General features: G+C 34.9%; 1 protein-coding gene and 1 pseudogene across 1 annotated transcript in view; one reads left to right on the top strand and one right to left on the bottom strand.

Annotated features, from left to right (window-relative positions):
* Positions 1 to 3,050: 3,050 nt before the first annotated feature.
* Positions 3,051 to 27,824, bottom strand: part of LOC149425002 (dehydrogenase/reductase SDR family member 11-like) — a 37,694-nt gene continuing 12,920 nt past the window's right edge. Inside the window, exons 2-6 of the mRNA XM_089646982.1 lie at positions 26,105 to 26,264; positions 5,764 to 5,890; positions 4,961 to 5,096; positions 4,338 to 4,499; positions 3,051 to 3,116 (exon numbers count right to left, since the gene is read on the bottom strand). Of these exons, the coding sequence (XP_089503108.1) occupies positions 3,051 to 3,116; positions 4,338 to 4,499; positions 4,961 to 5,096; positions 5,764 to 5,890; positions 26,105 to 26,264 (651 nt within the window). The remainder of the gene's footprint in view (positions 3,117 to 4,337; positions 4,500 to 4,960; positions 5,097 to 5,763; positions 5,891 to 26,104; positions 26,265 to 27,824) is intronic.
* LOC149425003 (uncharacterized) lies at positions 6,849 to 25,335 on the top strand (annotated as a pseudogene).

Here is a 27,824-nt window from a genome sequence, read left to right as displayed (position 1 = left end):
TATTAGATTCCGATCGATCGACTCTGAGAGGCTGCAAGTATGTGTGATGCAGGATTGTCGTCTATATAGGTAAGGTGTATCGTGGCTCAGGTATAAGTGTAGGTATATATAGGGACGTTGCACAAATGCATGGCAACGAATCCACATAGAATTTAGAGGAACGACAGAAATTAGTTCGCAATATGTATTTTTTTTAGTCAAGATAGGTGGAGGTCCGCACTAAAAAGTCAATAAAAAAACTTATATTTATTCAAAATTGCAAGTTTATTGGTTCTTACAAAAAACAAACGAGTTGTAGTTTTTAAACTTAACTAAATTACGACTTTGGATGTTGAAGCTTGGCACTGCATGTCCTCAGCATACTTTTCATACGATGGTACGTAATTACCGAGTGCTAATTGCAAGCACGATGACATATGTTCGTCAGTTAGTCGATTGCAATATTTTGACATAGTTATCTTCATTTCAGAAAATGCAGACTCGCACAAGTAAGTTGACCCGAAAATTGCCGTCAACTAAAGGGCGATTTGCCTTAGATTCGGATATTTATCTTCAGATATAAAATACCAGAATTTTGTGTCAGATGCTGTGGCTATGAGATGTATATCTGATATTATCTGCAATGTACCAGAACACTCCGTTCAGTAACTCAGTCCGCTACAAGCTATAAATAAATAATAAAAAAGAAGGCATGAAAAATGGGAAATTTTTGTCGAGATCGACTCAAAAAGCACTCGCGATCGACTGGTCGATCGCGATCGACCGTTTGAGCACCCCTGGTCTAGGCTATCTTACACAATACATTTACAATGTCTTTCAATGTGTCTTTATGTTTCCTACTACTTTTCGATGTGTTTTTACTATGTTTTTCAAGTGTTATCACGTAGTACGATAATTTACCGTCTGTCGCCATATATTTGACAAATTTTTCTGGTTTTAAATGGTATTTGACCATATTTTACTGTGTTTCTCAAGTCTTAATTATGTTATTTGATGTTTTACCGTCTTTTTACTACGTTTAACTGATTTAAGAGATGTTTTACCATATTTTCTTATGTTTTTTATGGTTTTCTCACATTTTACGATGTTTTACGGTTTTTAATGATGGTTTAGCATATTTCACAATGATTTTCAAGGTTCAATCATGTCTTACCATAAACTTTACTGGTTTTTAGTGATATTTTCCAAATTTTAGTTTTTCAAGGTCATTTTCATCATTTTAAACGTCTACCGTCATATATTTGACTAGTTTTTAAGGTTTTTAATGATTTTGATAGGTTTTAAATGAGGTTTTTAATTTTTAATTGGATATCACAACCGGCCGGGTCTCCCCTTGTTCCAAATCGGCAACCGTCACGCCAGAACAAAGAAAACCAGGTCTCATCACCAATTTCAGAATTGCCCCAACCTCATGCACCTCCAGGAAAATCTACTTTACTGAGTGTAGAAAGGGAAAACCATGACATCCCTTGTCACGAATCTAGTCGCGAAAATATGACACGTAAGGTCCTATGTTACGTGCCACCTCTAGAAAACGTTGTAACTCCCTCGTCGTCGGGGATTTACATCCCTTTCTAGGTCAATAACATAGATAACACACGACGATCTTGTCAACATTAAGCCTGCTTTTAGCGATAGGTTGTGTACCTATCGCTACCCATTCAGCCAATTATCATGTGAGATATATGTAAGGTCTACTCGAAATGCCAAATTTAGGATGAGGACTCTCTGTATTTTAATATTTGGTTCCAGTATTTATTTTATGAGGTTACTAGCACCCTCGTGTATTAGGTATGGGTAACTTCTATTGAATACCTATCCTCTCAGGTAGGTATAAACGGATAATTGGTTTGATTTTTGCATTTAATTTAAAGAGGCTGCCTACCTCTCGAAAGGTACCTGTTGAGAAAAGTTGTTCGGTTGGTAGTTTTATTTCGGAGATTACCATCTCCCACTTTTGACTCTAGATTTGTTTTGTGCATCCCAATTCGTAGCTTAGAAAGTCAAACAATAGATGAAAAGTATTAAATTAGAAAGTCAAATAACAGAAGAAAAGTATTCATTTTTGTTCTGTCTGGTTGCATCCGATCGCTTTCTATTCGGGCGGTCATACGCTAGCAAAACTTCCCCTTTGACTGACTGTACCTGCGTCTCGTCCTATATATGAAAAGGTCATTGGCCCGTCTCTCGCTCACAGCTGTTTGACAGTTCGACTAGCACATTCCTTTCAATGACAACATTATTTGGGCGGCAGGTGTCGTAAACTTAGTTCCTGTACCTCGGTTGTATCCGTCTTTTAAAAGGGTCCTCTGGAATTTAATAAATAATATTAAAAAAAACTCACCCAATTAGTCATCTCTCATTCTAAGCGTGAAGCTTACCTGGTTACACTATATAGCTAAATCAGTTTAATTTTCGATCTCCTACCTATCGGTTTCTTTTCTCCTTTTAGCGAAATCCTTGCAATTTGTTCAAATTTTGGTCCCCTCCCTACGCCTATAAAGGGGTAATTAAGTAATTCTGTAAATTAAAATTGTACCTCCCTAATCTGTCAGGATTCGAACCCAATTTTTTATGATTTGTTTGATTTTCTGGTTTACGGTCTCCGTGGATAGACCGCCATCTCGCCAACCTTTAATTCTACTCTAATCCAATTAAACACTTCCTGCCTTTAAATACGTTCACTCTGTTTTAAAACGCAATCATCATTATTATTATTTTCATGTTTTAAGACAAGTAACTTAGTTTGTACTACATATTTACGAAATCACGTTTAATTTAACACATTTTATATTATATCGCGATCGCCCAACTCTTAGCGCCCCTGGGGTGATTTTTCACAAAACGGCGCTCTACAAATTATCCAATTGTTCCTATCTCCACTGAGCACAACCACTTTCACTTTACACAAACACCGGTTCAATAATATTTCACTTTAATTCAATATACAACAAAGCTTTCTAACACCATTTGAATTCACTAATTAACTGTAATTTCACACGACACTTCTGATTTGTATCGATTTCTCGGAGCTGTCAACGTATCCACGTTCAACAACAGACTGTCATGCGATCTCTCTCTTCCTTCCCGTGGGAACATGTGTGCTTCAAGCCCGCCTGTCAATAAATCTTATCTGTTAGCCCAAACAAAAAAATTTTGGAGTACATTCATTTCGTTTATTTATGTGATTGTTCAAACCATCACAAAGTTCCGCAAAAAGAACGCAAAAAGTTTTTACTACAAGAATTGCCTCAGGACTGAACTTTATGGCAATTCACCCTAAATCCTCATTTGGGCAAAGACACTTGTACCAGGCTCCACTTCTATTTAATAGCCTTCCAGATCACATTAAGTCGTCAAATTTCTTGTGTACATTTAAAAATAATTTTAAATTATTCGTGTTATCCGGGGATTTCCAACATATTCTTTCATCTTTGTCCTTTTAAATTGTGGCATAATATGTTGTTAATGTATATTTTTTCTTACTTTTCCTTTTATAATGTAATGTTTTTCTATTTCTTTTTTCTCTCTTAATATAAAATAATAGTTTATTATATTTTTTCTTTCAATTAAATATCAATGTATATCATGTCATCTTACATGTTAACTTCATTATACTGTAATGAATTGGCTGGAATTAAATTATTAGATACCATGTAGGTACCTTATTCGTAGAAACGTTAATATAACAATATTTTTATATTAATATATAATCTTTGTGCTATTTTCATTATTTTGAAAAATTATTAACCCCAACACAGGAGTGAAGTTAAAATTCTTCAAAGATAACAAACACTCGTCAAGTCTTTGGGAGACATACGAGTCTTTCCCAGCCTGACACGGTATCATAAAAGTTATGCTATCACATTTTGTATTACGGTGAAAATTAATACTTAATTATTTTTAGAAAGAGACATTGCTGCACGTTTAGTTTGAGTACAAAAAATTACCATCAACGGTTAGAATCTATGCTTCAAAAAATGGAAATAATTCTATGAAACAACAATTAGCTTTTGTAAATTATTTGTCGAAGTTTGCAAAAAGTTTATTAAATATTTTGGTGTTAAAAGAAGTGACAATAACTTTTATAATACCTTTGTCTAATTGAATATGTTTTCTAGTTTTGTGTTAAGTAGTTATTACAGTATAAACGAAAAAAAACGATAAACTACTCTGAAAACATTATTTACATTTGAGTTAAAAAAAATTTCATTTCTCGATTTGTAATGGAAATATCTGAAAAAGTCTTTTTTCTTCTTTCAAAAACAGTATTTTATTTGAAATAAAAGCGTACCTAAAGAATTTACGACCATGTTAATAAGAGTAGAACAGTGTACCTGAACATTGGGTCTGGTGCTGAGAATGTACACAATCCCATCAGCGATGTCAGCCGGCTCTATGAAGTTCACGGCAGCGAGGGCCAGGGTCACGTTGTTAGCCTTGAATTCATCTGCCACTTTCTGTATCAGTTCTGTCTTCACCAATCCGGGACTAACACTCTGCAACAACGGTAATAATAACTGTAAATATGCAACTATAAATGTCACCTACATTATCACCTATAGTATAGTAAATGTCACCTATAGTATCCCGATGTTTATCTGTGATTATGTTAGAAAAAAAATGATTCTATATGAAATCACCAAATGAAACAGGAGCATTCGCCTGTTGACCTACTCATAGGTGTGTTGCTGACGAATCAAGATCAAACGCTTGTAATTTTACAAAAAGTGGAACGGGATTTGTTCAATCGGTATATCAACCCTATTTGCTCAAAACAACTAGTATCATTGGTTTCTTTGGAGAATTTCCCGCGCCAAACAATATTTGAATATGTTCGGCATGTGCCGCGTGAGAATGAGTGGCTTGACTCTGTTCCTTCTTCTTAAAGACACAGTTTCCCTAAATATGACATTGTGCGAATTGAAAGAGAGAAGCGATGGATATTTGATGAACTTACGGACACTCTGATGTTAGAGTTGAGGACAGAGAGCTCGTGGGACACAGTCTCCGTGAGGGCGGTGACTGCGTACTTGCTGGGGGAGTAGATACCGGTGTTAAAGCCCTGGTGGCGAGGGATCTGGTGGCCCACAATGCTGAAACACACACATAACATGTATTTATTCATATGTTCCTTACAATAATTTCTGAACAATAAGTACAAATTAATTTTTTTTCAAATATTTTAATGTTTATAAATAATTTTTTTATGCATAGCACAAAGGATGACAACCCTGAAACACCCGTATTGTATAAATTGAAAAAATAAATGCCGCTGACGGGAATTGAACCCGCACTTTTCTGATTGTCGGTCAGATTCTCTACCATTGCGCTACGTCGCGTCGGTTTATTCTAAACCCGCCAAATAATTCAATGTGTACCCGTATGTTTCATTCAACATTTATTGCTTATTTGATTTGTCACCTGAAAAATAACCGAGATTTTCAGTGATGAATGCGTGTCTTTTATTCTCGAGATGTTTTTGCGAACGTTGACGAAGCACTATTATTTATTCAATTATTTTAGAAATGTGTCTTAGTGAAGTAAATGAATTGCGGTACCCCAACTAATCAATGTGCTACACCTATATTAAATACTAAGTACATTTTAAAACTGGAATGCACTGCTGGCAATCTTTAAATCTGAATCTGATACAGCAACCTCTTGCCTCAAAGTGAAGTATGCTTCATCATTTCTTCCTTAATCTTTTAACATTGTGAATTATTTTTATTGATGAGTATGATAATAAGTCGAAAGTTGAACCTGTTGATATTGATTATCTGACCATCATCTCCTCGAGTCCTCATGCTCTTCAGGGCCTCCCGAGTAGCGATGCTCAGCGCTATCACATTCAAGTTCAACACCGTCGTCCAATCTGATGTCTTTCCATCTAGAATCAAACAACAGACATTATGTAAACTGAAGAGAGACAATACTTTTAATGTCTGACATTTCAGCTTATGAAATTGGTTTCGAAAACACCTAGTCAGCAATAAGAATTTTAAAACTGTACTTCAAACTCGAGAATGGTTTTCTCTTTAAATGCGTCCGCAGATAAATCCACAAATAAATTAACAACTATAATTTTATCTGGTAGCGAGTCCCCAGCTTAATAAGCATTGCACTCATAATTTTTTATCACACATTTAATTTCTTATTATTTTATTTTAATTAAATTAGCCCACATCAACTTTCCCACTGTTCTGATGGCAGTATGCTATACTAGCGCGTCTTAGCAGCGAGCCTTCGTCGGGTTGGTTTCCTTTATAATAATAATTGTCATAACTGCCTTGTTGGTTTCAGACCTTAAATAATTTTACACTAATATAATAATTATATTTATTCCGGACTGTGGGGAGGTTGGTGCGATCCCAAACATACCATACAGAGCATAAATATATATGTAAAGAAAAATATAATTTTCTTTAATTCAAGGCAATGCCGAGCTTGTCTTGTCATTGTGGCTGTGTGTGTCGTGGACTGTCACTAGCTGGATGTGCGCCACAGTACCTACACAGTCGACTCGATATTTCGTAATCTATGGTTTAAGACATAGTAAATATAATCTATGGGTTGTGACAAGGCAGATTGATGGGAATAATTTCAATAATTTGTAATTGCTATCGTGATTGTGATTAAGGAATTGACATAACAATTAATAACATTAAATGTCGTTTCTTTCCTTACAGGTAATGTTTTGTTACTGAATGCTTTTCTTTATGTAAATCTTATGAGATTTACAAAATAAACCTCTTCTTTCCTTACAGAGAAACTCAATTGTGTTAATTTACTATGTCGTTCAAATCACAAGGAAAATATCATTATAAAACGACATTTCTTGTCACAATATGGAAAAGTTGAAGTTTACATTTCAATCAAAACCAACATCAGACGTAAAGTCTAATTTTATTGCCACAACCTCAATTGTTACACAAGATGACAAAGTTTTCCTGATTCCTGAAGAATGTCAAGCAGCATCACTTCACAAACCTATTTTCACCTCTAAGGCTTATGCTACAGTTAAAATACATTAAAAAAAAGACACCAAACCAGAAGTGTATGGATAAAAATGACAGAAGATATTTCACAAACATATGTGGATGCGGATAAAAACATGATTTTTCAGGACCAATTTCTAGAGGAAATAACTAAAGAACTAGTGTCTATTGCCAATAACAGGAGTTCAGAAGACCCTATAGTGAAAATTTTGGAAAAAATAGTTGAAAATCAGCAGAAAAACGAAAAACAAAGCATGAAAAAGTTAGCTGACAGGTTTGTACTTGAAAAATTTAATGGAAAAAATATAAGTGCATGTCACTGGATGGAAGTATTTGAAAAGAATGTGCAAGGTTTGACAATAATAATGATTGGATTATTTATATAGCGCCGTTTTCGTGAGAAAATCACCTCAAGGGCGCTTAACAACTTAATTTATGCATTGATCACTTAGACTTAATTACTTTTGGTTTATAACTAAGTTTCATAGATAGAGAGAGACTTTTAAGATTAATGTCGCGTGATTTAAAACTAAGACTTTTAACTAATGACTTAAGTTATACATATTGTTATGACCAAGTGGGCATTTACACAATACCGCTATAATACGATGTAAGCATCTACGGCTTAAACTAGAGATTTACGACTAACATACATATTTAATTTATATTTACAAATACCGATTGTTATGATTTCTGCCCGTGGTGTCAGTTATAAAATATTTAAAAAAAAATTGGTTACGCGTAATAAACGGTTAATAAAGGTGAAAAAAAATTCAATTAGAAAAATCCCCTGGACTGAGCAATGAAATAATACTGATGAATAAAAAATAAAAAAGGTCATCATTCTGGATACGAGAAGTTGAAAAGGTGAGTCTTTAGTTTTGCTCTGAACTCAGATGAGCTGTCGATCTTTCGCAAATATGAAGGGAGTTTGTTCCAAGCTGTTGGGCCTGCTACTGCAAAAGCTCGGTCTCCAAAATTGGTATTGTGATTGCGCATAGGTACTGAAAGTTTACCTATGGCTGTTGAAGATGCTGATCGAAGCGTTGCTTGCCTAACATTAACATCGTTTGGAATGCAGAGTTCCGACAAGTAAGGTGGCGCCATATCATGTACGACTTTAAAAACCATCCAGCAGAGTTTGAATTGGATTCTCTCAGGGCACTTTAGCCAATGAAGGTTACGCAAATATTGTGAGATGTGGGAATATTTGGAAACACCAGTTATCAGCCTTGCTGCAGCATTGAAAACTGACTGAAGTCTGTCAGTGTATATTTTAGGGAGACTTGCGTATATACCATTGAAAAAGTCGAGTCGTGATACAACGTAAGAGTTAACTAACATCTTTGTGGCGTTAGCCGGAATATTTATTTTTACAGATTTGATTTGACGCAGGTGAAAGAAACCTGCGCTTACTGTTTTGTTAATTTGGGATTTGAGTGATAGATCTTCATCTAGTTGAACACCTAGGAGTTTAATGTCATTTTTAGGGATGATCTTGCTGCCAGAAGTAATGAGAGGAGTTTTGTCTAACATTGACTGGCGCTTTTTTGTTGCTGTCCAGAGAAATTCTGTTTTGGATGGATTTAGTCTAAGTTTGTTCGAAGACATCCAGTCTGTTATGGCACCAATGCATTTAACAGTGATATCTTTTAATTTGTCTTTTTTATTCGGTGCAAAGTAGAAATAGATTTGCTGATCGTCAGCATAGCAATGGGTAAGAAGTCAGAATGAATCTATAATTTCGGCAACATCGTTGATGAACAGAATAAAAAGTAGGGGCCCCAAGACTGAACTCTGGGGGACTCCAGAAGTCAGGGTCACGTAGGGAGAGTTTTTACCGCCCGCTTGTACAGATTATGTTCGGCCACAGAGGTATGATTTTATCCACTTAATAATTTCACCACCCAGTCCAAAAGTTTTTTCCAGTCTGTTGATCAGAAAATTGTGGTCGATGGTGTCAAATGGTGCACTCAAATCTAATAATGATAGCAAAGCTAGCTTACCTGACTCATTTGCAAGCATCAAATCTGACAACACGCGCAATAATCCAGTCTCTGTAGAATGGTACCTCCTATAAGCTGATTGGTACTTTGACAGCAGTTCATTTTTCTCCAGATGGGCGGTTATCTGCCTGATCACAATTTTTTCTAGGATTTTTTAGATGAACGGTAGATTTGACACAGGATGATAATTACTCAAATCCTCATAATCTAGTTGGGTTTTCTTTAGAATTGGTGAGACAAGAGCCTTCTTAAGCAGCTGGGGTACCTCGTATAAGTCAAAAGTTTTGTTATATAAGTAAACTAGGAATGATACTATATGGTACTATACTAGGCAACATGGGTTTGTTCCTCAAAGATCTATTAACTCAAATTATTTGGAATTTTGTAATTATGTATGTAATTCTTTTAATGAAAGATTACAAGTAGATGCAATTTATACTGATTTCCAAAAAGCTTTTGATAAAGTTAATTACTCCATCTTATTAAAAAAACTTGAACAAATTGGAATACATGGAGATCTACTTCGCTGGGTGAAATCATATTTGTATAACATAACTCAATTAGTTCTTATTAATGGATACAAATCATCCCCTATAATTGTAACTTCCGGTGTTCCACATGGTTCAAATCTTGGCCCCCTGCTTTTTCTTATATTCATAAATGACCTTGGCTCGAAATTAAACTGTGATTATGCTTTTTTCGCCGATGATCTTAAAATTTTTCGTAAAATTAAGTCTGTTTCCGATCATCAACTGCTTCAAAACGACCTCGACACACTTAATAACTGGTGTACTGTTAATGATATGCACTTAAATGTTACATTTTATACTTCACTAGAAATAGAATAATAAAGGATTTTTCTTATGTTATTAATAATATTATTCTCAAAAAAGTATCTTCAATAAGAGATCTAGGAATCACTCGTGATTCTAAATTCATATTTGATGTACACATTATGTTTAAGCTGTGGACCTTTTATAACACAATCAATTATTCTTTTGGCAATGAATTTATAAGGGTATAAGGGTACTTACGGAGGTAGAGGAACATTCACTTGTTGGGATTCACTGATTCACTTGAATTCCACTGTAATTTTGGTATAAGCGAAATTTTATTTATTGCGATGCGTGTAATGATCTACCCTTTCATCAAACTTTTCCTTCTCTTCTTTATTACACACCCCTTCAAGTGTGTACATCCTAGTTTGTCTACGTGACGTACGACCTTGAACGTACTCATTTCACGTGACGGTTCAGTATAAAAAGGCTTCACCGAACGTTGTGTTGGTTTTTTGTTTCTCGGTTTAGAAACCTAGTTATCTATGTATGTGTGGTATCCCTTGGTTCTTTTGAGATAGAGTGAGTTGAATCCATTACCGCTGTGTTTTAAAGCCATCTCATAAACCTGATTTTTCTGAGTCGCCTGCTCTTCAAACTAGCTACGTGAGTCTACCTGTCATAGGGTTATGTGAGTATAATAAAGTGTTAGATTTTGTATGTGTGATGAACATACGATAAATTTATGGTGTTAGTTGTCGGCGCCATCCATGTATATATTTTGGGAGGGGAAGGAGAGGAAGGAAATGAATTTTTTTCAGGTTAAGATTGGCTCCTCCTCTTTACCAAACAAAACCGATGGATGATAATTTGAGCAAGGCGATCGATATCTGCGTGTCTGGATATCACAACCGGCCGGGTCTCCCCTTGTTCCAAATCGGCAACCGTCACGCCAGAATAAAGAAAACCAGGTCTCATCACCAATTTCAGAATTGCCCCAACCTCAAACACCTCCAGGATAATCTACTTTACTGAGTGTAGAAGGGGAAAACCATGACATCCCTTGTCACGAATCTAGTTGCGAAAATGTGACACGTAAGGTCCTAAGTTACGTGCCACCTCTAGAAAACGTTGTAACTCCCTCGTCGTCGGGGATTTACATCCCTTTCTAGGTCAATAACATAGATAACACACGACAATCTTGTCGACATTTAGCCTGCTTTTTAGCGATAGGTTGTGTGCCTACCCATTCAGCCAATTATCATGTGAGATATATGTAAGGTCTACTCGAAATGCCAAATTTAGGATGAGGACTCTCTGTATTTTAATATTTGGTTCCAGTATTTATTTTATGAGGTTACTAGCACCCTCGTGTATTAGGTATGGGTAACTTCTACTGAATACCTATCCTCTCAGGTAGGTTTAAACGGATAATTGGTTTGATTTTTGCATTTAATTTAAAGAGGCTGCCTACCTCTCGAAAGGTACCTGTTGAGAAAAGTTGTTCGGTTGGTAGTTTTATTTCGGAGATAACCATCTCCCTCTTTTGCCTCTAGATTTGTTTTTGTGCATCCCAATTCGTAACTCAGAAAGTCAAACAAAAGATGAAAAGTATTAAATTAGAAAGTCAAATAACAGAAGAAAAGTTTTCATTTTGTTCCGTCTGGTTGCATCCGATCGCTTTCAATTCGGGAGGTCATACGCTAGCAAAACTTCCCCTTTGACTGACTGTACACCGCGCCTCTCGGCCTATATATGAAAAGGTCATTGGCCTGTCTCCCACTCACAGCTGATTGACAATGCGTCTAGCGTATTCCTTTTATGGGAAGATTATTTGGGTTGCAGGCGTTGCAAACTCGGTTCCTGTATCTCGGTTGTATCCGTCTTTTAAAAGGGTCCTCTGAAATTTAATAAATAATATAAAAAAACTCACCCAGTTAGTCATCTCTCATTCTCAGCGTGAAGCTTACCTGGTTACACTATATAGCTAAATCACTTTAATTTTTGATCTCCCCCCTATCGGCTTCTTTCCTCATTTTAGCGAAATCCTTGCAATCTGTTCAATTTTGGTCCCCTCCCTACGCATATAAAAGGGTAATTAAATAATTCTGTAAATACAATTGTACCTCCCTAATCTCTGTTGGGATTCGAACCCGAGTTTATAATTTGTTCGATCCTCTGGCTCTCGGTCTCCGTGGATAGATCTCGCCAAATCAATTCCCCCCTAGACCGATTAAAACTTGCTGCCTTTATATACGGTCACTCTGTTTCAAAACGAAATCACTATTATTATTATTTTCATGTCTTTAAGACAAGTAATTTAGTTTGAACTACACATTTACGAAATCACGTTTAATTTAACACACTTTATATTATAATCGCGATCGCCCAACCCTTAGCGCCCCTGGGGTGATTTTCACAAAACGGCGCTCTACAAATTATCCAATTATTATTATTGTCATTATTATTAATTGTATTCTCACTGAGTCGAACCACTTTCACTTCACACAAACACCGGTTCAATAATCTTTCACTTTAATTCAATATACAACAAAGCTTTCTAACACCATTTGAATTCACTAATTAACTGTAATTTCACACAACACTTCTGATTTGTATCCATTTCTCGGGGCTGTCAACGTACCCAAGTTCAAGACTCGACTGCCCGTATTTTATCCCTTTCTGTGGGAATGTGTTTACTCAAGGCCTATAATCTATCCCATGTTGCTAGTCTAGACAAAAAAATTTTAGAGCACGTTCGTTTATTATTTATCGTTTATTTATGTGGATATTCAAAACATCACATGCGTTAAGATGATTTTGATTGTTTCTTGCGATAAGATACGTTATGGGTAATGATGTTCCCTTCGCGTCACGGCTGTTGGTTTCGCACTGACTGATTCCCGGACAAAGAGGAGAGGTATGAAGGAGAGGAAAACGGGGTTCAGGAACAAAATTCATTGCCATAAACAATTCGCAATGACACGACAATTAGCCATTATTTGGCGTAAACATGCTCCCCGCCTTGACAGAATGGTCAAAACAAACCAACGTACGATAACAAAAACAAAATAAATAACTGCTATAGAACAACATGGTGTTTCACTGTTCAAGACGTGTGTCTATTGCGAGTAAAAAAAATAAAATAATGTAAAAAAATAAGAAATAAAGTAATTAGAAAAATAACAACCAGATGTATGTGTGCATACTTCTAAAATAACTAGGCTAACTAATGAAAAATAAAGGCTTATTGATTTGGTAAAGGGCAAACCTTTACCACAGGACGCTTGTAAGATCCTGCCTTGGTTCGGACAATTACCACTCGAACAATACCGTCCTTGCCTGGATAAACTTCATCTATAATACCTAATGGCCAGTGCAGAGGTGGTGCGTTGTCAGCCTTTAATAGCGTACCCTTTTGTACAGGATTAACTGGAGTGTTCCATTTTAACCTAGTTTGTAAAGAATTCAAGTACTCCATCTTCCAACGTCTCCAATAGTTCTGAACCATGTGATCTAACATAGATTTTCTTTTAAGTAATCCGACTGGTTCTTGGGACACGTCTGCAGAAGGCAATGCAGTTAAATAGGTTAATGTGAGGAAATGCGCTGGGGTAAGTGCCAACGGTTCCAATGGATCAGAACTCAATTGAGACAGAGGACGAAAGTTTAATAAAGCTTCAATCTGAGCTAAGATAGTGGACACATCTTCGTAGATAAGGAGCAGCTCTCCTATTACTCGGTATAAGTGTGTTTTCACACTTCGGACATTGGCTTCCCAACTACCACCGAAATGAGGGGCACTAGGTGGATTTAATTTCCAGTGGACTCGATATTCTGATAGGGTATGTGAAAATGCGTCTTTAAATTGTTCAGAACTCAGTAAATGATACAAATCATCTAAATATGATTTGGCACCGATGAAAGCAATTCCATTATCCAAATATAATGTACTGCAAGGTCTTCGTCGTAAAATAAAACGTTTAAAGGCGTTTAGAAAGCAATCTGTGCTGAGATCAGAAACAAGTTCAATATGCACGACTTTAGTGACGGGACATATGAATAAACCCATGTAAGCCTTTAAGCGACGAGTTCATCTTTGTTGATTCATTGTGATTGCGATAGGCGTTGCATGGTCTACGCCCGTATGTAAAAATGATTTTGATTGTTTCACCCGGCACTCAGGCAAGTCTCCCATAATCGGAAAATTGGCTTTTGGATTGGTTTTAAAGCAGGTGTTGCACAGGTGTACACGTTTTCTAATCAAGTTTCCAGCGGAAAGTATCCAATATTTTTGACGTAGCAAAGATATTAAAAGCTGTGGTCCAGCATGTAGATATTTCTTATGGTGATAATCGATGAGGATGGTCGTGACGTGTTCCTTACTTGGCAACAAGATCGGATGTTGAGAATTGTAGTTCAGATCAGAATTTTTCAATCTGCCTCCAACACGAATAAGAATAATGTCTAAAAATAGTCTTAATTTTCTTAATGCAGGGGCTAAGTAACGTTGCTTTTGTAAATTCTTTAGGTCATTCTCAAAATGAACTACTTGTACATCACATAGTATGGCCCTCTCAGCAACTTCGAAATGATTTGATGTTATTTTGAGTTTTTTGCGATGAGATACGATGAGTTGCGTTGCGTTTCGTTGCGTTGCGTTGCGTTTCATTGCGTTACGTTGCGGTGCGCTGCCAAGCGATGTGATGCGATGCGATGCGTTGCGTTGCGTTGCGTTGCGGTGCGATATGATGCGTGTTGATGCGATGCGATGCGATGCGGTGCGATGTGATGCTTGTTGATGCGAAGCGATGCGATGCGGTGCGATGTGATTAATGTTGATGCGATGCGATGCGATGCGGTGCGATGTGATGCATGTTGTTGCGATGCGATGCGACGCGGTGCGATGTGATCCTTTTTCTAGCATCAAAAGATGACGTAAAGCTACTTGACAAGATTCTCCTTGCATTTCTGGAGGATCCTTAAATGGGATGTAAACTATACATCTACCTGACGGATCTCTGATGGTAGATTGAACATAAATTGCATCATGGACATTTTCTTCCGGTGATTGTGATTCACACTCTGTGACCTTTTCCAATTGACAGAATTTTGCAATAAGTTCTTCAACCGATGGTTCTGTCGTTGTGCAAAATGAGTTACCAAGGGAATAAGAACTTTCGATAGTAGGTGCATTTCCTATTATTATATATCCTAAGCTGGTCTCAATGGCACTTGGTAATAATCGTGTGCCTTTTACCTTACCGGGTAATATTATTTGGCCAAATAAATTGGCTCCGATGATTGCATCTATGACCCCTGGGGTGTGGAATTCGTCATCGGCAAGTGGTAATTCATTTAAATAAGATAAAGCGTTTAGATTTAGCGATGATGCTGGCAGCTGAGTTGTGATGCGATCTACGACCAAAGGTCGAATGGAGAAAGATACTTTATTGTTGTAACGAGACTCAATCCTCAAATTAGTGACTCCTTTAACGCGTTGAGCAACATCCCCTATTCTTCTAATCGTGGCGTGATTGCGATTTGGGAATAAATGTAAGCCAAGGCGTTGGAAACATTCCGTTGTAATGAAATCGTTTCGCGATGCGCTATCGATTAGGACACGTATTTTCTGATAATTATTCCTAACATCAAGAACATTAATGGATGCGGTCCCTAATAGTATGGTTTGATTCGGAGAAAAAAAGTTTTCATCTCCATTATTCAGAGTGCACAATGTGACATGATAGGATAGATTTTCAGATTCACGCTCGGAATTTTCCGCTAAATCTTGCTCATTAGAGTGAGAAGAGTCGGATGCTGTTGTATTAAAATGTAATAGAGAGTGATGATTTTGATTACAATATTTGCATCGGTTTTCCGATTTACATTTATTAGCAAAGTGCATTTTACTAAGACAATTTCTGAATAGATTTTGTTTTTGAGCAATTTCAAATCTATTCTTAGGAGATGCTTTTAAAAATGTTGGGCATTTATAAATTGATGTATGATCTGATAGGTTACATACAGCGCACTCGTATTGTTTTATTTTACTGTTTGTTACACTAACAAATGCTTGGCTATATTGCTTCTTAAGTGAGTTTTTCTCCATGCGCTGTTGCGATTTACATTCCGGTAATGCAGATGTTCGCTGTAATATTTTTGCGTGCTCACGCAAAAAAATCACGAACTCTTCAAATGAAGGTGTCTCAGATCTCCTTACTGACGATTCGAATGCCATAGCTGTTTCCTTATCTAATTTTTGAGTTCCTATATAAAGGAAGAAATATTGTAATAAATTCGAAATTTTTAATTGTTGTAACGCCGAAATTGACGAATGAAACTGATCTATAAATAATATCCTAACTGGTGACTTTAATATAAATTTCAAAAATTTGAATGATACATATACTAAAAGACTTAAAAAAATTATCCAAGCATCGGGAATGAAACAACTTGTTAAAAGTGAGACACGAATAACGGATAAATCCAGGACGTTAATTGACCTTGTCATATCCAACAGATTAGATTTGAATGTAAAAGTTCTAGATGAGCCAAAAATAACCGACCATAACCTTATCCACATTACAGATAACACAAAAAGAACTAATACGAAAACCAGCAAAGTAATAAAATACAGAAATTATAAAAAATATAACAGTGAAAGGTTAATTGAACTTCTGGGTGATATGAATGAACTTCATCAAATGGAATTTAATGAAAAGGCTAAATCATTAATAAATAACCTTCAAGAAGTAATCGACCAGTTAATACCAATCCAAACTACTAAAATAAGAGGAACAAATAAATGGTATAACATAGAACTACAATCAATACAATATGAAAGAGATAGACTGTACAAAATTGCAAAAATCTCAAGAAACTCACAAGACTGGAAAGCATTCAAAAATGCAAGAAATAAATACTCAAAACAACTGAAATTTTGGAAGAACGATTACTTCAAAAATAAAATTATCTGTGAAAAAGGAGACACTAAAAAAATGTGGAAAACCATAAAAGGATTAATGCAAACTGAAGATAAAGGGATGAAACATGACATTGAATTTCCACATCAGATACAGGGTAGCATACAGAACTGCTTCAACAAATATTTTGTAAACAGCATAACAGAATTACATCAGAGTATACCAATACTGAAGGAAGACAACCGCGTGAGAAATGTTCCCCTAAACCGAGAAAAACTTGTGTTTAAAGAGATTGATGAAACATATCTTTTACAGATTCTAAACAGCACCAAATCAAAAGAGAGTCCAGATGGAATAAGCTTTACAGTTTTAAGGGATGCAATGCCAGTGATAGGACCTCATCTACTGAACATAATAAATGAATCGTTAAGAAGTGGAAAATTTCCAAACACATGGAAAACATCTATTGTGATCCCGATTCCGAAAGTTGTTAATACCAGAAAATGTGAAGAATTTAGACCTATAAATATGTTACCAAAATACGAACAGGTACTAGAAATTGTAATAAAGAAACAACTCGTTGAGTATTTGGAAAAACATCATATATTATGTGACGAACAATCAGGATTCCGTAATAATAACTCTTGTGAAGCTGCAATAAACATTGTGATTAATACATGGAAGAAAGAAACAGATAATAAAAAAATCACCATTGCAACATTTTTAGATTTTAAAAGAGCATTTGAAACGATAGAAAGGAAAAAACTTTTGGAAAAATTAGAAGATATAGGTCTTTCTGAAGTAGCTCTAAATCTTTTCAAAGAATATCTCCATGAAAGAAAACAGGTAACAAAATTGGAAAGCTCAGAATCAAAACCGATAGAAAACAACCTCGGTGTTCCACAAGGGTCGGTATTAGGTCCAATTCTATTCATTATTTACCTTAATGATATAATTAAAACCATAAAACATTGCAAAATTAGATTATTTGCAGACGATACATTAATCTATATTTCATGTGAAGAGTACATAGATGCAATTAATAAATTAAATGAAGACCTACAAAATATAGCGAAATGGCTGAAATTAAACAAATTAAAACTGAATGTCAACAAAACAAAATATATTGAAATAGGCAACAAAACGCATAACACAGAGTTAAAATTGACAATTAATGGCGAAAAAATTGAAAAAGTAAATGAAATTAAGTACCTGGGTGTGATACTAGATTCAAAACTAACTTTCGCAGCAAATTTTGAATATGTGCTAAAAAAGGTGTCTAAAAAAGTCAATTTTCTTAGAAGATTAAGAAATAAACTAAATGGAAACACTAGAGAGCTGATTTATAAAACTATAGTTGCTCCACATTTAGATTATTGCTCTACTATGTTGTATTTGGCCAATGAAGGAAACTTGAACAAGCTAGATGTTATACAGAATAGAGCTATGAGATGTATACTAGGAAAAGGAAAATACGCAAGCATAGATCAAATGAGAGAACAGCTAAATTGGATTTCTATAAAAAAGAGACTATTATTTAATGTGTTAATTTTTGTACATAAAATCATGAACAACCAAATGCCAAAATATTTTAAGGATGAAATTGTTTTTAATAGAGATGTTCATAATTACGAAACCAGAAATGTAAATAGGATTAGATTGCCACATATGAAAAAAACAAAATCACAGAACTGCCTAATGTACAAAGGACTAAAAATGTATGATGAAATGCCTGAAAGTCTGAAGAATGAAGGAAGAATGAATGTATTTAAAAAGAAATGTTATATTTATTGTAAAAATATGTAAAATTACAAAATGAAATATGATCTTGTTTATATTAGTTTATATTCAAATGTATAAACTAACTCAATAAATAATAAAAAAAATAAAAAAATAAACGCTTCTAAATTGGATGCTGTTGGAATAGTTATTTATTTAATGTTTAAAATTTGATCGAAATAATACGCTGCGTGTGCTCGATTATCTTCATATTTCTCTATTAAAGCATTCCAAATAATTTCATAATTATCAGCTGTTGTTGGAATCCCAACACAAATATTTAATGCTTTATCAGACAATGAACCGACCAAATATTGTACTTTTTCTGCGTTAGAGAGATCTGTGTTTTCGTGAATAATATTTTTAAACGTTTCATAATAAATTTTCCAGTTCATTAAATTCCCATTAAAGCCGGGTAGCGTTAACTTTGGTAACTTTAGATTATGTTTTGGTTGGGTAGTAGATGACGACTGATTCATATTTTCACTATTCATTTGCCTGGCGGTTAGTTGAATAATGGCGTAAATTTCGTCAAATGATTGTTCCATTTGAAAATTGGGAATATATTCCGGATTTATTTTAAGGTTGAGCGTGTTTATTTTACTAACCATTTCTGAAAATTCCTTCCTAATCTCTGGTAACCATGTGGCGTTTGCGCAAAAAGTGTTTTTTGACGATGTCGTCTTCAAATTTTTCATGCTATCAAATATTCTCTGAGCTCTTGAAAAGAATGAATTTTGACGAGCTTCCAATAACTTAATTTCTCTATTAATTTCTACATTTGACGTTTCGTTAGTCATTTTTATGATAAATAATATAATAACAATAAATCGTTTAATTAAAATAAATAATGCGAGATCTTACTGTACAAAACTATCTACCCTACCCACATAAATAATTCGACACGTATTTAACGATGAAACACAATATCGTGGATAAATGCGTAAATACGTATTATAATTACGAGATGCGCTGGTTCATATCTCTACATAATAATGTATGTGGCTCGAATTGACCAAATGTTTAAGCTGTGGACCTTTTATAACACAATCAATTATTCTTTTGGCAATGAATTTATAAGGGTATAAGGGTACTTACGGAGGTAGAGGAACATTCACTTGTTGGGATTCACTGATTCACTTGGATTCCACTGTAATTTTGGTATTAGCGAAATTTTATTTATTGCGATGCGTTAAGATGATTTTGATTGTTTCTTGCGATAAGATACGTTATGGGTAATGATGTTCCCTTCGCGTCACGGCTGTTGGTTTCGCACTGACTGATTCCCGGACAAAGAGGAGAGGTATGAAGGAGAGGAAAACGGGGTTCAGGAACAAAATTCATTGCCATAAACAATTCGCAATGACACGACAATTAGCCATTATTTGGCGTAAACACATTAACGAAATTAAGTGCAAATCATTAAAAATTATGGGATTTATTCACAGAATATGTAAACCTTTCCAAGATCCTCAATCAATTCTAACTCTTTACAATGCCTTAATTAGAAGTAAACTTGAATATGGAAGCACTATTTGGAATCCACATTACTGCAAATATGAAAACATTGTAGAATCCGTTCAAAAAAATGCTTAGAATGTTATCCTTCAAATTTGGATTACATGACCATCTTAGATCATATGACGTACGTCGTGATTACTTCAAGATTGATACACTTAAAACTAGAAGGCAATTGACTGATCTCATATGTTTATATAAAATTATTCACGGTCAACTTGATACTACATTATGTCTTAGCAATATTAAAATAAATGTCCCCAATTCCCATTGTTTAAGACGCCATAATATTTTTCACCTGAATACATTTATAAATAATATCGCATACTTTAGCCCTCTGACCCAGATGTGTCGACTGTATAACAAGATAGTGTGTGCTGAAGTAGATATTTTCGTCGATAATTTGTACGGATTCAGAAAAAAAGTTCTGGCGCTATTAAAAAATATTAGCTAATTTATTGTGTCAATTTTCTCTCTATGCATACCTCTCGTATTTCTTATGCCTCTTACCACTTGTAATAATGTATAATGTAATGTGTTACTTGAGCGAGCTTGTATATGATTGTGTATTTTATTTTTATTTTTTGATGTTTTTGTTTTCTAATTGTATGTATCTGTATTTAATTGTATGTATCTGTATTTAATTTTTTGTATCTTTATTTAATTGTAGATTTTTGTAATTGTACAATAACTGAGTTTTTATAAGTAGATTGTTCTCACGTAATTGTGATCATCTGTAAAACCCAGTATAAATAAATAAATGTTTCAGACACTTTTTGAGAAGCCACGTTGGGATTGGGTCTAAAGCACATTGTTTGTTTAGTGAACTAGACACAGTTTTGGTGACTTCTTCCGATGTAGTGTGTGTGATCTTAAGAAAGGATTCGCCGTTGTGGGTGGTGAACGTAGGTGGAGGTGCAGATGCTGTTGTGGCCCGAATATTGTCGATTTTTTCTTGGAAAAAGTCGGAAAAATCTTTCGGACTGAGCGCTGCCGTGGTTGAGTTTTCAGACTCACCTATGACAGTTTTAAACGAATTCCAAAGTCGCTGGGGGTCCGAATCTTCACTCTCAATCTTCGTTATCCAGTAGTCGGCTCTTTTTCTCCGAATTGTTTCCCTCTATACAGTTTGCACACCAACCTACGCTTCCCTTTGGCTGGCTAGTTTTCCGCTCTTGTATATCCTCTCAAGTCGGCGCATAACAGACTTGCGAATCAGACTTGCGAACAGCATAGGTTTTGGTCGAAAAGGGGGCATGTTTGTTTATTAGTGTAGTTAAAATATCATTATAGACTTCTACTAGGCCAGATGTCGAAAGGACATTACTATTAAGGTCGTATTTTGCAAGGATGGAAGTCTTCAGTTCTTCCTCAAAGAGGGCAAAGTCAAACTTTCGCCACGCTCTGGTCGTCTTCGTTTTGTAGACAGGTCTGGAAGGATTAAAGTCTACTTCGGTACGCACAAGCCTGTGATCTGAGAGACCCACATCTATTACTTCGGTTATTAGCGGTGGGTCAGTATTCCTAGATATAAAAATATCAAGTATTCCGCCTGCGTCGTGAGTCAGAATATCTACCCATTGCCTACATCCGTAGCACTTTAAGACATCCAGGAATTTTATTTTATTTTAATTTTATTAATTTTAGTAATTTGACATTACTAAGGACGAAGAAAAAATTTAAATCTTTAGATTATTTTTGGACAAATCATGTACAGATTGGTATTCGTCCATGATGATAAAGCTTAGTTTACAATCAGAGTGGTTAGATTGGAAATCAAACATTCTGCAAGCCTATGGTGATAAAGGTTGGACTGCTAGCAGGTATGTTTTATCTTTCAAGTATTAATCAGGATCATTATTAGAATATGCGGTTAAAAAATAAAGACTTTTACTTGAAATAAGAAAAACAATTGATCAGGGGACTTTAACCGATATAATTGCTGCCGATTTACCAGATTATATAACAGATAGAATCAACAAGGATGAGATCATAGAAACAAAAGACTTGTTTAATTAACTTGGAAAATGTTTAGTTTCGAAGAAAAAGTAAATGAGAAAGAAAGATGACACTAAGCCGTTGAAAGAAAAATGTAGCATTTGTGAAAAATTAAATAAAGGTGTGCGCTATCACTCAGAAGATTTATGTTGGTTCAGAATAAAGAATAATAATAATGAAAATGATAAGAGGAAAATAAAGCACATTAATAATTCAAAATAAGAATGCGAACTGCAATGTGAGAACCAAAAAAAACTAATAGTGCCGCCATTAATTATTAAAGTAAAGTTAGTGTTAAATAAAAATGTTGAAGTATTTGGAATCTATGACTCGGGCTCTAATGTGTCATTGATAAACTCAAGGTTATTGAAGATAAACAATGAAAAAACAGGTTATTCGAACAACACTAACTTAAAAACAATTAATGGCATTAAAAAGGCAATTGGTATGATATCACTGGATGTAACTATTTTTAACATTGAAAAAAATATGGATGTCTTTGTAATAGACAAAGAAAATTTTGATTACGATTTTTTAATTGGACTTGATTACATACAAAAATTTAGCTTAATTCAACATGAAAACTTAGAAATCAGTCAGAAAGCTCCAACACAAATAAATTAAATAGTTTCTAATCAAACCCAATCTAATAATTTAATAAACTTCAATGAAAATTTTACAAAAAAAAACTTCATTACTTATATAAATCATCTAGACTTTGATCAACAAAAAGTGATTGATGAATTAATAGTGAAGAATAAATCTGTATTTGCAAAGGACAAATATGACATTGGAAAGGTAAAAGATTATGAAGCACACATTGATTTTTTAGTGGAAAAATATTGCAATAAAAGACCGTATCGTTGCACAATCGAAGATAAAAAAGAGATTGAAAAACAGATTGCAATATTACTAGAAAAAAATATAATAGAAGAATCATATAGTCCATTTGCAGCTCCAGTTACATTGGCTTATAAAAAAGATGAAAACAAAAAATCTAGATTGTGCATAGATTTCAGAGATTTAAATAAAATTGTTGTCCCTCAATCACAGCCGTTCCCGCTTATTGAAGACCTGATGGTAAAAACAAGAGATTGTAAGTTTTTCTCAACACTAGACTTGAACTCAGCATTTTGTTTAATTCCTCTGCGAGTCACAGACAGGCACAAAACTGCTTTCGTCACTCAAGAAGGACATTACCAATGGTCATGTTTGCCATTCGGCTTAAAAACCGCACCAGCAATATTTCAGAGGATAATGTTTAACATAATACGGAAACACAAACTCGGAGATTTCACAGTAAATTACTTAGATGACATCCTGGTTTTTTCAAAAACTTTCTCAGTTCATGTCAAACATCTAACACCGCTGTTTCAAGCGATTGAAAGTGAAGGCTTCAGACTGAAGTTTACAAAATGCACGTTCGCAACTGACTCGGTTAAATATTTGGGTCACATAATACAAAATAATTCAGTTAGACCTCTGAAAGATAACTTGATATCAATAAGAAACTTTCCAACCCCAAAAACGCAGAAAAACGTGCGACAATTTTTGGGAAAAATAAACTTTTATCATAAATATGTGCCAAAAATAGCAATGAAATTGGATCCGTTGCATAATCTTTTGACGAAAGGTCAAACCTTTGATTGGACTATGGCATGCCAAGAGTCATTTGATGAGATGAAACAAATTTTATGTTCTCAACCAATACTAACCATATTTGACCCGAACTTGCCTATACATGTATACACAGATGCTAGTATACAAGGAGTGGGAGCTATCCTAAAACAGCCACAAGAAAACAATGAGGAAAAACCAGTAGCTCACTTCTCATAGAAATTGAATGAAGTTCAAAAAAGGAAGAAGGCTATATATCTGGAATGCCTAGTTATCAAAGAATGTATTAAATATTTGCAACATCTATTGATAGGTAAGAATTTTACTGTCTTTTCAGATCACAAGTCATTAGAGAATATGAATATGAAATCAAAAACTGATGAAGAATTAGGAGATCTAACATACTACCTATCACAATATGATTTTCAAATTAAATATTCTCCAGTTAAATACAATATTGAAGCTGATTGCCTAAGCAGAAACCCAGTCTTAGAACCAGATGAGAACCAAGATGAGCAATTAAAAGTTATCAACTTAATCAAATTAGAAGATATATTAAAAGATCAGGTGAAAAATGAGAAGATACAGTGCAGAAGAGATAAATTGATATCGAAGAATAATGTTTATTACAAAAAAGTAAAAAAAAGAGAAAAAATAATTCTATCAGAAAAATTCAGCATAGTATTTATCAAAAATGTTCATACAGACCTAGGTCACATAGGAATTAAACAAATGCAAAAAATGATAAGCTCGTTGTACACAGCAGAAAATATGACAAACAATATAAAGAGAACCTGCGAAAGTTGTTCAGTATGTTTAAAGAACAAATCAAGAGGTCAAAACAAATATGGATTGATGTCTCACTTGGGTCCTGCAACAAAACCTTTTGAAATATGTTCCATTGATACAATAGGCGGTTTTGGGGGTTCACGGTCAACAAAGAGATACTTGCACCTGCTATCAGATCATTTTAAGAGGTTTGCATATATTTTGACATCAAGAACTCAAAATACCAATGATTTCAGCAAACTCGTAAATTCCACAGAAACTAATGACATCGGCATGATACTATCAGACCAATACCCGGGTCTCAATTCTAGAGAATTCAAAAAAATTTTGGATGAAAAAAAAATTCCAATATTTTTTTCTGCAGTAAACTCACCTTTCTCAAATGGATTAAATGAAAGATTGAACCAAACACTGGTCAATAAAATTAGATGCAAAATTAAGGAAAATGACTCAAAAGGAGCTTGGACAACTATAGCACATAATTGTGTAAAAATCTATAATGAAACGGAGCACACTGTCACAGGATATGCGCCACAGTATCTACTTAACGGCACAAATGTTACGATTCTGCCAAATGAGTTAAAACTTAAGAAGACCGACATCAGTTTGATGCAAGACAGAAAAAAAGCTCTGGAAAATACTATGAAGTCACATAATTACAACAAGATAATTTACGATAAAAGCAGGAGACACTTCAACTTCAACGTTGGTAATATTGTTTTTGTGGAGAATGGAAACAAACTTAACAGGAAGAAGCTAGACGAATTCAGAATCGGACCCAGCAAAATTATAGAAAAATTATCAAACTCAATTTACAAGATCTACTCAAGCTCAAAACACTGGTCGACAAAAATCAGAATCAATTTTTTTCCACATCTCAAAGTTAACTCCAGTACCTGCATTAATGAACCAAAAAGAGGATACTTAATATGTTGGGGTTTATTGTCTTCCCTAGGGGGGGAGAGGAAAAGAAAAATATAATTTTCTTTAATTCAAGGCAATGCCGAGCTTGTCTCGTCATTGTGGCTGTGTGTGTCGTGGACTGTCACTGGCTGGAAGTGCGCCACAGTACCTACACAGTCGACTCGATATTTCGTAATCTGTGGTTTAAGACATAGTAAAAATAATCTATGTGTTGTGACAAGGCACTTTGATGGGAATAATTTCAATAATTTGTAATTGCTATCGTGATTGTGATTAAGGAATTGACATTACAATTAATAACATTAAATGTCGTTTCTTTCCTTACAGGTAATGTTTTGTTACTGAATGCTTTTCTTTATGTAAATCTTGTGAGATTAACAAAATAAACCTCTTCTTTCCTTACAGAGAAACTCAATCGTGTTTTAATTTACTGTGTCGTTCAAATCACAAAGAAAAAAATCATTATATATATTATTATACATATAAGTTTTTACATAAATTGGAATTAAAAAAAGAAATTGCATGGTATTATGCATAAGAAAAATATAAATTAATGTAAATAGGCAAACATCATCGATTCATCTGTTCCTTGTTGTTATTGATCCATTGGAATGAAGATTATTGGCGGGATCATCGTTTTCCAATTTGGTTCAATAGTCGAACCTGAACTCTGACGGGATTCCATGATGAAGATATTTTGTGAATTTATTGATCCTCTCCCTCACTCCTGCAACCCTTGTTCGCATTAAGGCTGCAAATATAAGAAGGCTCACCGACCATGTTGGAGGTGATGCTAGTGCCGGCGTTATTAACAAGGATATCCACTCCTCCAAACTTCTTCTCGATGGCTCTGAAGACCTCAACAATTTCCTCCTCCTTGAACATGTCACACTTCATTGCGTGGATGGTCCCATTGGTCCTGGCCGCTAGTTCCTGGGACCACACAACATACATATATAAAATGTGTATTATTAAAGATATCCGGACAACTCAACACAATCACAATTCAACACTCCCTTAAAACGTGATATGAAGTCATGAAAGGTAATAGGTAACATAGTTTATGTTTATAGGTTTTTTCATCGCTTTTGATGACTATATCACTTTTTAAAGGTGTGTTGAATATTCAATTTGCTGAGTTATCATCGAACATCATAAACAAGAAAGTCATAGAAATGCAATTTTCTCCTCCTTGAACATGTCACTAGGTTTTAGAAGTTTTGATCGCAATTCACTACTGTCCATGAAAATTCTCAAGTCAAACATTGACATTGTAGAAGCCTGTCAATTATTTCAAATAAAAATTTCAATATTTTACTTGGCTTTGAAATATTTACAAAATGTTAGCTGTCAAATGGCTATAAACACTGATTAATTTTGTACTATAATTTCGAAACCAGATTTGGTGTAATCTATTTAATCACATATTAATATATATTACTAAATTATATTTTCTGTCCAAAAGATATTATTCTGAATACAGAAACAGAATCAATCAATACAGAGACAATCCAGAAAACCGGAAAACCTCTAATCTGAATATTGGAATGCAGATGGTAGTATTAAATCCTTCAATTCATGATGGACTTCAACCTTGTCCTGCCTAAAACGCTGTGTAAATCTTAAATATCCGAATTACATAACTTACCGCACCATACCAGGCGGTGGCACCGCGATTGTCTTAAAATATTCCATAGATCACTATTTTGTGAATTGTCCCTCAGCCAAAAACATAGAAACTACCGCGATCGTCATCAATACCCTAAACAATGGTCCAATTAAATTCATCTCCGCTTACGGCCCTCCTAAAAGAAAATTAAATACTCCGGACCTGGATGAACTCCTAGGCATCCCGTTTCCCACAATAATGGTATGCGACCTAAATGTCAAGCACGGGGCCTGGCAGAGCCAAAAAATGAATAACAAGGGACTGTTTGTTTCTATCCGACGGCTCTCTACGTTCAGAACCATCTCATCGAACCACACACAAACAAATCCAAAAGCAAACAAGGCGATATTTTTTTTAGAGTAAATACAAATCATTTAACCATATTTAGCCTAAACATTTTCAGGCTAAATATGTTTAGGGTAAATATGTCTATGGTCTACTAGCATTTCACGAGGAAGTTTTATGAACAGCATTCAATCTACTTTCATCCTTTTTTGCCAGTTCCATGCTTCTCTTCCATACATTTGGGTAGGTACCAGCACTCCATTGTGGACTGCTAACTTCGCTTCTTTGGACAATTTTTTTTAGCGCCAACTGCGTTCAGTCCTCCATTTATGGATTTACCTGCAATTACTCTTCTTTCAATATCTCTGTCAGCCTTCCCATCTCTCGTAAACATGCTTCCTAAATACACAAACTCATCCACCTGCTCCAAGTATTCCTCATTCACAGCTATATTGCACACTGTTTGCGTACTCTCTCTTTCAAACACCATTACTTTAGACTTACTTACATTCATCAGTAACTCATTCTTCATGCATACT

This window comes from Hesperophylax consimilis, chromosome 3 (assembly GCF_061612785.1).
Source record: "Hesperophylax consimilis isolate HC1 chromosome 3, BYU_Hcon_1.0, whole genome shotgun sequence".
NCBI lineage: Eukaryota > Metazoa > Arthropoda > Insecta > Trichoptera > Limnephilidae > Hesperophylax > Hesperophylax consimilis.
Note: the sequence above shows the minus strand (reverse complement) of the source record. Positions and strands in the feature narration are given on the sequence as shown.